The sequence below is a fragment of the Plectropomus leopardus genome, chromosome 6 (assembly GCF_008729295.1).
Source record: "Plectropomus leopardus isolate mb chromosome 6, YSFRI_Pleo_2.0, whole genome shotgun sequence".
Classification (NCBI taxonomy): domain Eukaryota; kingdom Metazoa; phylum Chordata; class Actinopteri; order Perciformes; family Serranidae; genus Plectropomus; species Plectropomus leopardus.
Window position 1 is genome coordinate 5,855,958 of NC_056468.1, and position 16,590 is coordinate 5,872,547.

Genomic DNA, 16,590 nt, shown 5'->3' on the forward strand with positions numbered 1-16,590 from the left:
ACATAAGCTGGTGTGCAGGCGCTCAGCTCGAGCAGAGGGGCAGGGGAGTGCTCAGAGCGGCTGAAGGAGCGCAGAGCTCAGATATGTGAGAGTAGTGAGAGGAACACGGACTTCTTCTGGTGCTGCGATGCGCGTAAAAGGCGCGTTTTGTGTTTTACGCACAGCGACAAGTGTTGGAAGCAACAGATGGTGATAGATTGTGGTAAAGTGCAAGTATCTCACTTATACTGAGGTCCTGAGTTTATTATTTCCAAGTCATTGGAGTCTGTAAGAGAGCATTCCAACAGAGCGCGCGACGGTTTTCCGTAGCTTTTTTGTTTAGTTTGTATTTGGCACCGGGATGTTTAACTTTGTTCTGTAGTGAATTAGGTTTATATTCAGTGGTTTTAGTTTTACTAATAATTTTATACAGCAAAATGGATCCTTTATTTAATATTACAGATGCGTCAAATTGGACCAGCGGCTCCAACGTCACCAATAACGGGACCGTGTACTGGAACCAGTTTGTGCAGCCAGTCTGGAGAATTGTTCTCTGGGCCATTGCGTACAGTTGTATAGTTATCGTGTCCGTGGTAGGCAATGTGACAGTGATCTGGATTATCATGGCGCACAAACGCATGAGGACCGTCACCAATTATTTCTTGCTCAACCTGGCGTTCGCAGAAGCCTCCATGTCCGCCTTCAACACGGTCATCAACTTTACCTACGCCGTCCATAACGAGTGGTACTTCGGACTGGTGTACTGCCGATTCCACAACTTCTTTCCGATCGCGGCTGTGTTCGCCAGCATCTACTCAATGACTGCCATCGCTCTGGACAGGTAAGAAGAAATGTGTTTCTGTAAAGCGCACAGTTAAACCATTATTACGTCATCATTGATCAAAATTATTCTCTATTCCGTCTTGAATCACTGATGGCAAAATGCATGGACATTGTGCTGAAACTTAAGAGTGGTTGCAAAGTGATATGATCACTCATATTCCAATACTGTAGTAAAACACTACTCATATCTAAGTGGATTTTTGTCTATTAGCCATATCCATAATGCGCTCCAGTTGTCAGTTGCTTTGCTTCTCTGGTCAAAGATTATTGAGATTGAGTGTCCTTTGGACAAAATATTGTACAAAAAAAGATATTAAAATGTATATTGCACCCAAATACTTGCAATTTCTTTTATTTTATTATATTTAATTTTATTTTCGGTGACACGCGTGTCTCTATATCAAGTTCTCTTTCTCACTTCACCCAGATCTCAGGATCAACCGTACCAGATCACTGACAGCATCCATCTCACAGCAGAAACACTTAATCATTCATTGCACAATGACCTAAAACCACTATGAACAGGGACTAAAACACGCACCACTATAGTGTTTTAGAGTATCTTTTATTTCATTCATTTAGGATAATCCAGGAGTCCATTACAACTTAAGGAAGCACTCTTCTTTATTGCATGGATTGTGTTCCCTCCCTTGCAGTAAATCTCACAGACATTAATCAGAAATCCTGCAATATGCTTCAAAAGGCTTCATTGTGGTCATCTTTGCAGAGTGATGCCAAAATAAAACTAATAAAACATTTTTTTTTTTTGTGATTACCTGTACCTTTTAAGCTTCTTTATCTGTACTCAGCACAGCAACACACCTACTGTACATTATTATTACACAATTTCCTAAATTGTTCATTTTGGGGAACTTAATAGTTAAGCATAGCATGACTACTTTCAAAATACTTAAACAGTTGATGGCATTGCAAAAACGTTTTACCCGTATACAGAAAATATGAAGTCAATTGTTCTATTCAGCAGTTTCCTTTTACTGTAAACCAATCTACATTTTTATGGTTGTGATTGCGTGTGTTGAATGCATGCATCTTTGGCCAAAATACTATCTAAAAGTCCGTTAGTCATTTTTACTTTGTGGAATGTACAGAAATAGTGATGGAATTGCTGCAGTAAAAGCTTTATTAACAGCATAAAATTGCTGACTGAAAAAAATCCAACATATGTGACTTTCTGGTTCCGAATAGGTAAAAATTAAATGCAGTTAAAAAGGCACAGAAGGCAAAAAAAAACAAAAAAAAACATAAAAATGCACACTTAACAATCTCCTATGTGTTGTTCTGTATCAACATTATTCATAATGACTCAAAAAGTGTACTTTTTATGTCCAAGTAATTGAAAGAATTGCAACACCTGCCTATGTCTTTAATCGTGGTTGGTCTGTTTTACACAACTTACATAAATCATCTTTTTTTGATGTTTCAATCAACTGTTCATTCAAAAATGCTTTTCAGTTGTTTCAGTTGAGTTTTTAGGCTGCTGTTGTTGCAGAAGTTGAGGCTTTCTTCTTGATTCAAGGTTTTGAACATAAGGACTTCAATTCTGCTGTGTGCAAGCATTTGTAAATAAGACAAGAAAGATCCAGCTTGTATGTAATGTAAGTAAGCCCTTTAGAGACGTTTTAACTGATTGCGTATTCTGTAAAAATAGCATGAATTGTGTTAAAAGTAGGGTTCACATCAGACTGATGTGCTAACTGTGGTCAGAGTTTTGAAAATGTGACTACAGACTGGACAAAAGGATATAAAAAAGCCATAATGTTATTCCAGTAATGCCATACAAAGCTATACATATTCAATCTACTTACATGAATAGGATAGCTCCAGATAGAAAAATACAAAAGTGCTACTCAGTTCTGTCTTCTGCCTTTGGCTACAAGTTCTCATCTCCATTACACCTTATGTTCTGTCTTACAACACATACGGGAAAGAATCTTATTGCATTTCTGATCTGTTCCTGGCAATCTCCTGCAGATATATGTCCAGACCCCCAACATTTATTGTGTCCAAGAGAGACATGTACGAGCTCTCCACCTTAATGAGGAAAGGAATTCCTCTCTGTGGTTGTGGAATGTAGAGTAAGGTGGAAGGAAATGTGACTCAGTCACAGTATTTAGAAGGAAATGGTGGTATTGTACATTTCTGCAAACCACGGATATGTTAAATTTGTGCATTTCATACATATCAAGACAACTTTTCTAAAGTGATGTTGTTTATGAGCTGACTTTGTCATCTGTTGGTGTAGGGGATGGTGGACCGCATGCCATGCACGTAACATGCTCACCAAGCTGCGGACCACTGTTTAAGACCAACAAATAACATAACCAGTTGTGTTTTAGCGAGTCATTGTTGCATTTCCAGCGACTTTTAATATGGGTGCTTTTAGCAACTTGTTGCTTTTTCCAGTGGAAATGGTTCCATCAAAATTAACAGAGACATCGCAGTTTTTCCATTGAGGATTTTGCCCCAAAACAAGGTATTTTAGGTCAAAACATAAACTTTTTCCAACCATAACCAAGTGGTTTCTGTCCCTAAACCTAACTGTTAACTGCAGCGTTGTTGAAATGCAAAAAAACAGAAACAAAGTTACAATGTATCAGCTACCTAATAATGCGCATGCAGTGGAATGCATTTTGTGTCAAAGCAATGTATAGTGATTGCCAGAGGAGTCCTCTCCATCAAAGGACTCCTTATTGTTGTAGCAACTGAAGGAATCTTGGCAGTGTACCTTTCTGCAAACCACATACACATTTCACCTTTGTATGTTGCTATGGACAATGCTGTACTTGACAGGTGATTATGTTTATGCACAAAAACCCCTTGATTCGGTAAAGATAATGTTTTGGCTTACCTGGTTTGGCTGCAACACATTTTCATCCCAACTCTTCAATATTGCCACTTGGTCAGTACCGTTCACATATGATGCGCTAGGTATCCTCCTGCATCTGTTGTTCACACTCCGGGGATGGCATGTCAATTTATGTGTTAAATGTATTGTGTCTTTTCAAAATACACATTCTCACAGAAAATGTACAGTTTTTACATGTTAGATGCGTAGTCTTTTTCAAAATAAACTTACCTCTGTAAAACATGGGTATTTATGTTTATTTCCATGTGAAACAAAAACACGTGCTGAGGTTTACACAAGAAAAGCATTCAGGCTGTACCCGATTTAGAATTCTGCAAATCGAATCAGATTTGGCTGTTCAATATGACTATTCGACAATTTGTTTTGTTTTATCATACAACGTTTTAAAGTTTAAATGGACTTCAATGTGACAGCAGCTATAAATAATATAGTAAACAACCATACGGTGCTAACAACAGGTCACAAATGTGCAACAACATTTTTTCTGACACCAGATTCCAAACAAAAGCCAGAGACTGTCCTATTAAATTGCTGTGAGCTGTGAATTCACTACTTCTAAGCAGAAAGTCTGTGCCACTGCCTGTGTGTCTGCAGCATTATATCAGAGAGTAAAGTGAAAGTCAAGAACACTCACTCTGCAGCAAAATCTGGGGACCAAGAGTTCACTGCTCAGAGAAAAATGACTGCTGGATTTAAAGAAATTCTGACTTTCCAACTGAGGATTTGAGCCTCGGATGTGTTGCGGATTCAACAACTTTTTGGACAACATTCATACAGGAAGTGAACAGTGAGTTAACGGATTAATGCCCAGGGTTTGTTGGACCACTCCATCTCCCCTTCCACTTGCTATATACAGGTATCCATCTCCTATTACCCCATTGTCAACAGCATTTCAAACTGTCCCTGTCAAGTGACACATCATACTGCTGCATAAGGTGCCGTCTGGCCATGTTATAAACTGATGCTGTCTGGTGGTGTATAATACTGCCACAAAATGTGGCTATGGGCATGAGTGCCTGACTTTAAAATCACTGACCAACCAGTAGTATTTGACAACTTGGGAATAAGAACAAGTTGGGTTTGAGGGCACAATCCCATCTTGAAACACAGTGATGTCTGAGTAATAAGAAAACGAACACTTTTTTGGCACAAGAAGAGCAACAAATTGCCAAAAAAACACTCATGTTTGGGGGCTAAAAAGCCACCAGTAAGTCATCTACGTCCTAAATCAGTTTATATACTTCACAACCTTAGAAATGATGTGACATGTATTAAATGTAACGTATTTGTGGTCTGCAGAAATGTACATTTTTTTCTGGCATGCAGGCTTGAGAGGCTTTGTGTAGCTCAGTGAGTGGTTAATGGTTCATTGCCCTCTGGATCAAGTCCGAGTCATAAAGCCTTTGCCAAAAGCAGCTAATAATGGTGTATACTGTGGGCTATGTTCAGTTTTATCTGCCCATGACAGACTTTACTCTGCAGTGACTCTGCTGCTGAAAAAATACGGGGTTTGGGAGATTTATATCTTTATATATGGGGTTTCTCTTCTTCTCAATGAACATTTATGTGTGAAGGAACCGTATTCATCAGTGGTGACGGCTTCTCTTGACAGTGAGGCTGAATGAAAATTAGATTCATAAAAAGACCTGTGTGTGTGTTTGAGAGAGAGAGAGAGCGAGAGCGAGTGTGTCTGTGTATGCTATCTCATGCTCATGTGTTTCTATGTGTGCATCTGTCTGTATATTTGCATGCATGTACATACTGTAGGTTTGTTTTCACTTAAGCCTCTGTGTGTGAATATTATATGAATGTTTATTTACATGTTGTGTTTGCATGTGTATCTAATCTCTCTGTGTGTGGGTAAACATGCATCCATGTGTTTGATTCCAACACACACTGATACTGTTCTTATTGTAACACTGTGTGCATCCCTCCTGAAGCTTATTTAGTCTGCATCTGTGTCTTAACTCCAGATCTCAGGTGACGATGGCTTTTAATTCCTCTTTCACCAAGACAGCCATGAACTTGACCTTTTTTCAAAATCAACCTAGAGCTGGAGGAAATGAGAGGGAAAAGGCAGATTAAAGTGGCAACAGTTCTCACATTCAGACATATTTGCCATTCAGCAAATGTAGAAATCTGGTCATTTTCCACTGACCCGTGTTCGTACAGCACAATGACGCTATTAAAACCCTGGCAGAAACGCATTAAATTCACACTGATGGCATCGTACTTTCTCTGGCCGTGGAAGGAAAGAGTTATTTTGACAGTGAAAAAAAAAATCATTGATGTAGTGCACAATAAAATTTAGAACCTGGGTGCTGGATGTAACGGGAACTGGAAATGAAGTGGGTGGAGGAGAATTCATTGATTTAGCACTGAAATGTCAAGTATCAGCAACAAGGGAAAAATGGTTTCAAAGTTTGAAAGCAACTTATGATTGGCTCATGGAGACTGTGACAAAATGTGGTTAATTTACTGTGAGAATGAATGCCCATGGTCGTCTGATTAATTTAACAATGGAGAGAATGAATGAGAATCATTAATGTCTTCCTAAATGAACCTCTGCCAAGGCTCATTTCAGAATTTTTGAAATGTCAATACACCCACTGCGACCCATCACTGGCAGCCATCTCTCACTGCTGTTAAAGCACTAGTTAATTTCACCTTCTTAAAGGTTCTGTGTGCGACACTCAGATCATTAATATTATATTTGTCATGTAATGCAAAGTAGGTGGACTCAAATGCAGAAGATGGCAGTCAATAGGAACCCAAAAGATAATTTTTTTATTTCAAGCAAACAGCAACTGAACATGATATGGTCAAAACAAGGACTTGACAAAGACTGAACTGAAAACTAGGGCTTAAATACACATTAGACTGAGGAGGGGATGAAGTGCAGGTGGAGAAAAAGGGTAAGGAAGCTCAGCTGAGAGGAATAAAGTGATGGGGTGGAGGATCAGGCAGGGAGCTGATTGGCTGGGAGAAACTGTGGCGCAGGAAGGGACTAATGAGACTGATGAGGGACAGGTGTGTATGGGTAAAAGAGGGAAAGGCATCACAGAAACACAGGAGAGGAAAAACACAGTAAACTGAAAGCCAAAAACCAAGAAAACACAATTATCCTATGAGCCAACCAAGTGAAAACAAAGACAGACAGACAGACAGACAGACCAAAAAAAGCAACTTAAATGAGTCTGATACAGACTCTTAGACCAGTCCTCCCAAAAGTCTGAAGAAATCAGAACACATTGTGCAGACTGTTACAATATTGTTCATTGACAATTATATGACATTGCATCTCAGGGGATGTTTCAGATTAACGTAAAAGTTATGTAATGATTAGAGTGACAAATTATTTTCTATAGGGGAGTAATTAAGAGAAATGTAACTTTTTTGGAAAGCTGATATGTGACGTGTAATGTATTACTTTTTTGAGTAATGCCTTTAACACAGCTTGTTGATTGCTGTTGTTCTGCACTACGTTCATATGTTCAAGTGGCCCTGCAACAGACTGGTCACCTGTTCAGAATATTTCTCTGCCTTTTGTGGGTGTCAAGGGAGAAAGGCTTCAGCTCCCAGGGGTCCTAGAGTGTGGAGAATGGATTAATAGATAGTTTAATAGTTACCATATATCAGTGTGCTCAGTGAAGTATGGAGGATACGACCAAATTCATTATTGTCTCATTTAGCGAGGCTAATTTCCCTTCCATTTAGTTTCGGTCTTCAGTGTGGCTGCCACAGATAGCTGCTCTTAGCTCTTTGTATGAATCACTGATGATCACTTTCCCTCATGTTTATGATCAATTCCTGGTTAACTGGGAGAAGACATTTTGAAATTACAGACATTGATCATTGAGATTGAGCTTGCGGGGAGGCAGTGTGCATTTTCAAGTGCCCATTTAACCAAAGCTCTTCTGGATTGGACTGGATTAGTGAGACATACATGCAAACTATATATGTCATGTATCTGCAGTACAGGCATATAAGTTATGTTATCAAGTTTTCATAATAACAGCAACATTTGGACCAGCTTAACATAATTTAATGAAACAGTCCTTCTCCCATTCCTACCTTAACTTGTAAATGCAATGGCAGTTTTCTGTGCCGTCAGTATGGGGACTGGGAGCTGGAGTTAAATATCTAACAGAATTTTGCCAATGGAGGACATTGTGAGTTTTTCATTAGTTCAACTGGAGTGTGAAATGGCAACAATCCTGGATAAGACACAAGCAATACTGTGATGTTATTGGGCATCAAGGGGAGCCAGACTCTGCGATAACACTGCAGATAAAGTGAACCTGAAATGAAGTCCTGAAAACACTAGCTAAATAAAGTAAATAAAAAACTAAGATTACCACCTTGCGACAGTATGCCTCCAAAGTTTCGCCATAATTAGTGTATGAATCCTTGAGTTATGGCCAAAAATGTGTTTTCACTGTGACCTTGACCTTTGACCAGCACATTTTGATCATCTCATCCTACAGTTCAAGAAAATGTTTTTGCCAAATTTGAAGAAAATCCCAGAGGAAGATCCTGAGATATTGCATTCATGAGTATGGAGACGGTTGAGGATACAGTGACCTTGACCTTTGACTGCCAAAATCATATCAGTCCATCATTGAGTGGACAATGGACAGTGGACGTTTGAGCTAAATTTGAGGTCCTGAGGACATTCCTGAGATATCATGTACATGACAATAGGAGGGACAAACAACCCCAAATAATAATGCCTCCAGCCGATGCCTGAATTTGCACTAAAAAGGTGGGCTCTAGGTCAGCAGTTGCATGACATTGCATGTGTCTGGGATATATTTATATGTATATTTATACACATATCTTGGTAATATACAGTATACAATTCAAATGGACTTTTGTTTGTATTTCTTTGCACAGACCTACGTAACATATGACATGCATTTACACAGTTTGTATATATATGTATATTTGGTTATTAAAAAGAAAAATTATGTAGCTATTGAGATAAATCAAATTGTATACAAATATAATACTGCATATAAGGTACGGTGAACCAACTGTGCACTCCCAAATATTTAACTTCTTTGTAAATCAGGCCTCCAGGCTTGTTATCTTTCATAGCTCAAAATCATTTGCTTTGTTGAAATGGTCAACATGGTCCCTTGTCCAGCAGTCAGGTGCACTGTGTCCACAGTGCAAAGTCTCACTGCCACCACAGTGGTTGGCAGCTAATGGAGACAGCTTGATGTCTTTTGCCATGTCAAAAAAAATCTATTTTAACAGGGACATTCTAAGCTCTGTTCTCTCAGCCTTAAGATTACAGAAAAACACAGTTACCATTTATTGAGGGGTTCATATGTACCAAGACCCATAAACTTGGCAGGTGGTGGTAAGCAATAAGCAGTGATGGTACTCGTGGATAAAAATCACAAGTGCCGCTCCTCAGTAGTGCTGCCCTGTCTCAGGCACTGCCTCCAGCCACAGGCATAAAAATATCAAATTATAGCTCCTCTTTGAAGATATTTCTGTGTTGCTTACATGTCGGCAACATTTGCGGCACCTGTTATTTCCTTTCAATCTGCTCTGGTGGAGCTAAACTTGGTGAAGTGCTGTAGTTTTGACAGGACATAAAAGAGCTTATTTTACCTCATACGACTACTGACACTTGCCTGATTTTACAACGGCATGTTTTCAGCCAAAAAGACAGCACCAATGAAACGCACTGACATCATCTCAGCTACAAAAAGCAACACCACGCAGAGTCTGGCAGTCTGCTCTGGAGAAGTCTGATCATTATGACTGTAGGAGGAAAAGGATCGAAAAAGACAACAAGTCTGGCCTCAAACTTTAGATTTCCATTTATACCAACAGATTCCAATATAATACTGAATACTGTCAGACCTTACTTTAATTACATTTAATTATTACATGGTCTGCATTTTTTTCTGCAATAGCCATTAAATGTATTAACATTCAGTAATTAACTCTCCATTAGTAGTTGTGGGGTCCGCCATTCTGGTGCTAAAAAGCTGGATTCACAGAAAACCAACGCAAATACAATGTGTTTCTGACAAAGTTTCTGCTCAAGGGGTGTTTGTGGTAGCATTTGACCACATTTTCTGTTTCCATGGTAATAAAAGATGTTGAAAAATCAATAAAGCTGGAGATTTGAGGGATTATGACTTCCACTAATTATTATTTTCCATAAATAATTGATTAAATTGCAAAGTATATTGTAAAAAGGTTTACTTCCACAATCCCACAATTATCACCAAATTCTGCTGTTCATTTCAGCTTTACAGAACATTTTAGCATCTCTTTGCTCATTTTATTAGTATTATTTAAAGAAGTAGCCTTAGTATGACATGACATTTCTATTTAAGTTAATAGAAATGTAAAAAAAGTAAAAAAAAAAAAAAAATTAAAAAAAATCCGCAATAAACCCAATATACACTACCTGGCCTTAAAATACAGACGATGTTAGCCACTAGCTTGTGATTGTAGGGGAACATTTTCTTGATATGAAATCATTTTTACGTAAGGTCAAAGGTCAAGTGTGAAGGCTCTACCTGATGGATTAAGTAGCTAAACACACAAAGCAAGTGTGATGAACCACAGGCACAACCTGGCAACTCCGATAGTTGTTGTTATTGATTTTTAACCCTGTGAAACCTGAGCAAATTGGCTTCTTTCAAAAACATGGGAAGGAGACAATGACCAATGACATCCGAAATGACCTCAAATTAGCAAGAAATTAGTAAAAAATAAATTTAAAAAGTACAAGTAAATTACCTGAAAATTATTAAAAGGGAAATAAAAGAAAAACAAAAAGAAAAAGGAAGGTAAAAAAAAGACAAACAAGACAAAAAATATCTAATAATTCTGTAACATAATTTTAAATATGGAATTATGATAATCATGGATGCATTTTTCAGTAGCTTATATATATACACATATTTGTTAATTTATTCATTTTAATATTATGAAAGGCATCTGAAAGCAGCACAAGAATGTCACCCCCTGGTTTCAAAGGGTTAAGTAATCTAAAAAAAAAAAGTAAATCATTTTATTTTAAACCACAAGGCTAATAAAGTCATTAGTTACAACTTATAGCCTTAATTATTAGTGAAAAAAAGGGGCTTATCTACAACTACAGTGCCTTATATAGGCTGGAATGCAGCTGTAAAAACACATTCTCCTGCTCCTGAAATGCATTCTGGGAAACACGGTCGTGTAATGTACAGTGCTTTGTGCCCAGCTTGTCAGTGTCTGACTGATGATAAAGTATTAAAGTGCGCTCACAAGTGAATTGGTCCTTTAATGGCTCTTCAGTGGGAGTTGTTTAGAGAAAAAAGTGCTACTCATTCACAACCTGCCAGCTTTGTGGCCACTTTCCACCTCTCTGACTTTTGAGCTCCAGCATTCTGCCTGTCACATGGCCAAGCAGCTTGTACAGTAACAAATGAAAGAATGATTGACTGAGACTGAGGCTCAGCTGAAGTTTTATAGTGCTGGACCTTTAATATTTACCTAATGTAGCTGAGGCACACAGCCAGCCTTTCCCAGACACACCCACGACAGCAGATGACGTTTTGCACAGCATATCAACCACTTCGTACAGCGTCCACCTCTCCAGCTCTCTCGCCTTCCTCCTTCAATTGCCACTTCCTCTACTCCCTCCTCCATCTTTTGTCCCCAGAGAGATCATCATGGGAAGTTAGACTGCCCAGTGCTCACCCTTCTCCCTCTGGCTCTCTGTGCATGAAAAGTGGGAACAATGTGTTTTTTTTCTCCAAAAGAGGACTAGGTGACATCAAACAGTACTGACATAGATGTGACAAAGAAGAAGATGTGGATATAGCTCACCTCCCACTGGCTTTGGCTTCCAAAATCAAATTTTTGTTAGTATCTTTTTTTTTCTTCTATAACCTGGACTGACTTTTATTTTATTCTATTTTTTTAAATTTTATTTCGCATGATACACATTTGTTCCCTAAATGTAGAAGACAAAGCACTACATCAACAGAGACAGATGCTATTTTAGCAATAACACATTGACAAGACAGTAACTCATCCAAATTTATTCCTAAATATTTTCGGAAATACAATATTAGTTTTACTTTTATTGATCTCAACTCTCATGTCATATGAGGATGTAAATCTGTGTTTCAGAGGTGTGTAGTTTTGTCTGTCCCTCCTGTTTTAAGGCTGAATGTGTTTGTGTTTGTTGGCCAGGTCACTGCACACACAGCATATTTTACATTTGGATTTCTTACTCTAAGTGAGCAGTAATTCTCACTGTTATTTTCACCGTGAAAGACTGCATCAGCGCATCTATAAATCCACATCCATCAGAGTCAGTGTCACACATTTAGATAATTCCAAACAGCTGCCTGAGAGCCATGTCACCTCTGAGTGAATAAACAACACTCCAATCAACACTTGTCATCTCCTGTCAGCACAAAAATCCACCGTGATTAGAGCTTGAAAAACGGCTTTGAGGCTGGTAGTGCCCTGCTTAACGGCACATGGCTGACTCTGAAATAGCATGACTTTTGCTTCGTGTGCTACAGGACCCCCATCTCCATGGCTGTAACCAGGTTTTCTTAATACATCCTTGATGTGAATATTTTACAGGTTTATTTCCACATTAGTAGTGTCATAATTGACCTTTTTTGCAGTTTGAGTTGTCAGCAGAATTTTTTTTTTTTTTACAATGGTGGTCTATGCGGAGAATGCTTTTAAGGCTGTAAGGGATTTTTGGATTCAATAAAGCAAATGGTCAATGGGAAACATTGGAGTCTCTTGATTTGGCCTGGTGTGTTACCATTGTTTGTTACCAACTTTCTGATTGTGTGACTCAGATATTATTGCAGATGTTTGCAGTTAACCTGTCATTATCCATTTGCTAATTACTAGCCTACTAATTTGCATAATGGTATCTGAATCATGCAATCAGAGCCAAGACAAAAGAAAAAAAAAATCAATCCTATTCTTAAATTGTTTTTTAACTCTCTTCAGTGATGTTTTGTGGTTTTTTTGGAGGATCGGATTTTCTAGATTATGCTTACCTCAACAAGCAAGCTCATCTTCTACCTCAGTGGACACACGCTGCTCACCAAGAGCATTTCTCTGTGCACACACCACACAGACTAAGAAATCTCAACCAGGGAGAGGGTGATGCTGTGGTGTGCAGCTGGATATTAGTTTTGCACAAGGCACTGATGTCTGCTGGGTATTGATGAGAGTGAGTTGGCTGAAGGAGTTATATGTATGCATGTGGACAGTAATGGAAACAACAGTGACAATACTTCAAATTACCCACCAGCCAACACATATATATGCACACACACACACACACACACACACACTGCAGACTCTGCCACCTTCACCCAGTCTATCTCTGATGAGAATTTTTTTTTTTACATAACCTTCTGCAAAACAACAACAACAACAACCCCCTGAGAGGCCAATAATCCAGAGGAAGCAAATTCATGATCAAATTACCACAACCTACTTTCAAATGCAATTTGGAAAAAGGACAAAAAAATCACTGGCAGGCTTGAAGGCAGGCAATTTCATCTGTCGCTTTCGCTGCTTCCCTCTTAATCACTTCCGTTTCTTGAGGAAAACAGTGCAGCAGCCTCATGTTGTTTATATCGAACTGTTGCATTGCCATGGCAGTTTAGGTGCTATTTGTGGATAATTGGAGGTGTATTTCACCCATGCTATCTAGCTCTGGCTACCCATTGCTGCACGCTGCCCAGTGAGAAGGTATCTTATTGAGAGCTATCAGATATTGCCCACAGACAGATATTTGGAGAGCAAAGTCTCAGAGGTGTGCTTTCCAAGATTTGAGATGAAAGGAGGGAGAGCAGAGGTCGATGCCGACAAATCAATGAAAATGAAATACCTTTAAGCTGTAGCAGTATTTGGTGGGACTTTTTCTGGTGAATGAAAGGAGTGTTCGTGTTGAGATACACTGGAGGAGCTGCAGTACAGTCTGTATATTTGTGGACAGATTTTGTCAACATGATAGCATCAGATCGAGCAAGATGCAATCACAAAATATTACAGGTGTGAAGTTGAGATCAAAATGAGGGACAAGTGTGAACATTAACGTGTGGACTGATCAAGGGGCCTGCAAGTTGAGGGGTATGAAGTGTGGGGGGGCATTGCTCCTCCACTTCAAGGGGAAAATCACCTAAATTATGAACTATGTTATTATTTCAATAGCCTGCAAACGTTAAATTAAGCAATATTACATAAGAGGGTGTGCTTTAATGTAATTTGAGCACGACAGTGATGCGGTCAGGCCCTTGTGCAAGCATGGCTCATACAACTATTACAAACAAAATAAAAATGTATAATCAAAATGTATTCATGTTTTATGGCAATTAGCTCTCAGAATAGAAAGCTTTTTAGAGACTTTTACTGGAATTAGTGGAATACTGGAACATCAGTAGAATCCTATATAAAATGAAACCCAGTTTACTACTCTAGCAAGTACATCGAACCTTAGTTACGACCTAGTTACAGACACATTTTCCAGTCCATGTTGAGTCTGCTGACCAACTTGAACTTATACTTTCAAGAGATGGTCGGCTCTCCCAAACTAAACACATACACCAGATTTAAACTTTAGTCTTGAGTCATGACAGAATTTGTTCTGATTTCAATGCCGAAACCTTTCCTGTTGTCTGCTCTGGATGCATTAAATCGGAGCAGCGCTTTCATGCATGCCAGCAGGGGGGATAATAAATTGGGCTATGGAGCCAGCAGCGCGTTGTCCTCTGCAGGTGTATGTTTGATTCTGACATCAACGGCCCGGTTGTGACTCACCTCAGGGAAGAAAAAAAAGACACATGGCTGCCAGCGTTGTTTGAAGCTGAGCCAAAGTAAAGTCAAGGCTGTGATCTCCCATTTTCAACGGACTGCTGGGAGTGTTTGATTTCAAAGGCCTCCTCTTGTCTCTGATATAATTAGAGGGAGGATGTCAATTTAGCACATTTATTTGGGTTATTAGCGGGATTAAGCCTTTAATTAGACCTCTTTGGTTTGGGATGGTGTTTCACTGGAGAGCTTTGCTTAAAAGGGAGCCAAAAAAATAACTGCAGCACACAGTACATGTTTCCAGACTTTACACAGTCTGGCATAACAATATTAAGGCTCTGTGTTTTTTGTATATGAAGTATAGCAACAAAAAATTAATCCCTAAGAAATTAGTATAAATCAGACACTGCATTACTAGATAAATAAACGATTAATTATTTCGAGGGTTTTACAGGATGTAACTGTAATATTTCACAATAAATTATTGTCAAAATTCTATAGGAACTTACTGTGGAAGTAATGCAACTAGTACCGTATGTACCGTCCAACATTATTGTGAAATATCACCGTTACATCCTGTAAAACCCTTTAAATAATCCCAGCATCCTCATATTTATATCACTGTATCATTTTTACAGTAATTTATTGTGACATATTACAGTTACATCCTGTAAAACCCTTTGAATAATCACAGCATCCTCATATCTATATCACTGAATCATTTGTACAGTAATTTGTTGTGAAATATTACAGTTACATCCTGTAAAATTCTGGAAATAATCTCAGTATCATCTTACCTATATCAATGTATTATTTTACAGTAATTTGTTGTGGCATATTACAGATTTATCCTGTAAAACCCTTTAATTAATCACAGCATCCTCGTATCTATATTCACTATATCATTTTACAGTATTTTATTGTAAGATTTTACAGTTACATTCTGTGAGTCCCTGTAAATAATCACAGCATCTTTGTACACTGTAATATTTCACAATAAATGACTGTATAAATGGTACAGGGACTTTGCAACTAGTCGCCAGCAATTCATTTTAAATGTGCATTTAAAACTTTGACAGTGTATCTTCCAGGTTATTAAGGACAACAAACAATGTTTAAGAAATTGAAATAAAAGTAGATCAACACAGACAAATCTCAGTTGCGCTTAAGTCAAACATCTATGCAGTGGATAAAAAAGAACTGAGGCAAAGTAATACGTTTTCTCCTCATACCCTGAAGTACTGCATTATTACTGAGGAAATGGATTCCACCAACTAAAGTGTTTGAAATCCATTTCCTGATGAGTCTCGGCGTTAATGGTGCACAAGGTCATTTTAAGTTATTCATGCACTCCATCGTCTCTCTGATTAGGAGCATGATTATAACAATGTGATATGATTACTCCAACACCGAGGGGAATCATTTGACTAGAATTCTACCTCATAGCACACAGTCTTTGTAATGTAACTTTAGTGTTGGTTTTGTTCCAAAGAGTACACGTTTATGATCCCATCCCCATCACAAAAAAACAATAATGGATTTTCTACCAGTATGACTTTTGGAAAAGAATCAAAGCTTACTGTGTTGTTTGTCCTGTGAATTTAAAAAGGAAAGAAAAGAAGCTTCCTTTTAAATGTTTCAGATGCATGGGCGAGTGCGTTTTTGAATGTTTGTTTCCCGCAGGTTATGTTTCAGTGTGAAGTTTGATTCACACCCCAGGAGCTCTATTTCTTGTTTATGAGTCTTACACAAATGAGCACTTTTTACACTTTTTCCTACATCAAGGACCAAAATAACTTGTGATCACACCCTGAACAATGAATCCTCCGCATGTACAACTCTGTATCTTCTCTCCTCCAGTCTGCCTTTAGGTGAACAATAATTTACACAAATGTAATTCATTTTGGTCAGAGATGATTTACAATGTGTAGTTTTGGCTTGTGGTTCAATTTTATGGATTTCTGAGCAGTGCAGGTGTGATCTGGCAACTGTTTCTCTGCAGCTACAGTTACTGTAACAGATCTTTTTTTTTTTAAATCAGATGACTACAGTCTTTATCTATGTAACAC

At 38.4% G+C, this 16,590-nt stretch overlaps 1 protein-coding gene across 1 annotated transcript in view; it reads left to right on the top strand.

The window, feature by feature from the left end:
• The first annotated feature begins 337 nt into the window (after window positions 1-337).
• The window catches only part of tacr1a (tachykinin receptor 1a), a 46,420-nt gene continuing 30,167 nt past the window's right edge, over window positions 338-16,590 (top strand). Inside the window, exon 1 of the mRNA XM_042487477.1 lies at window positions 338-820. Within this exon, the coding sequence (XP_042343411.1) occupies window positions 417-820 (404 nt within the window). The 5' untranslated portion in view covers window positions 338-416. The remainder of the gene's footprint in view (window positions 821-16,590) is intronic.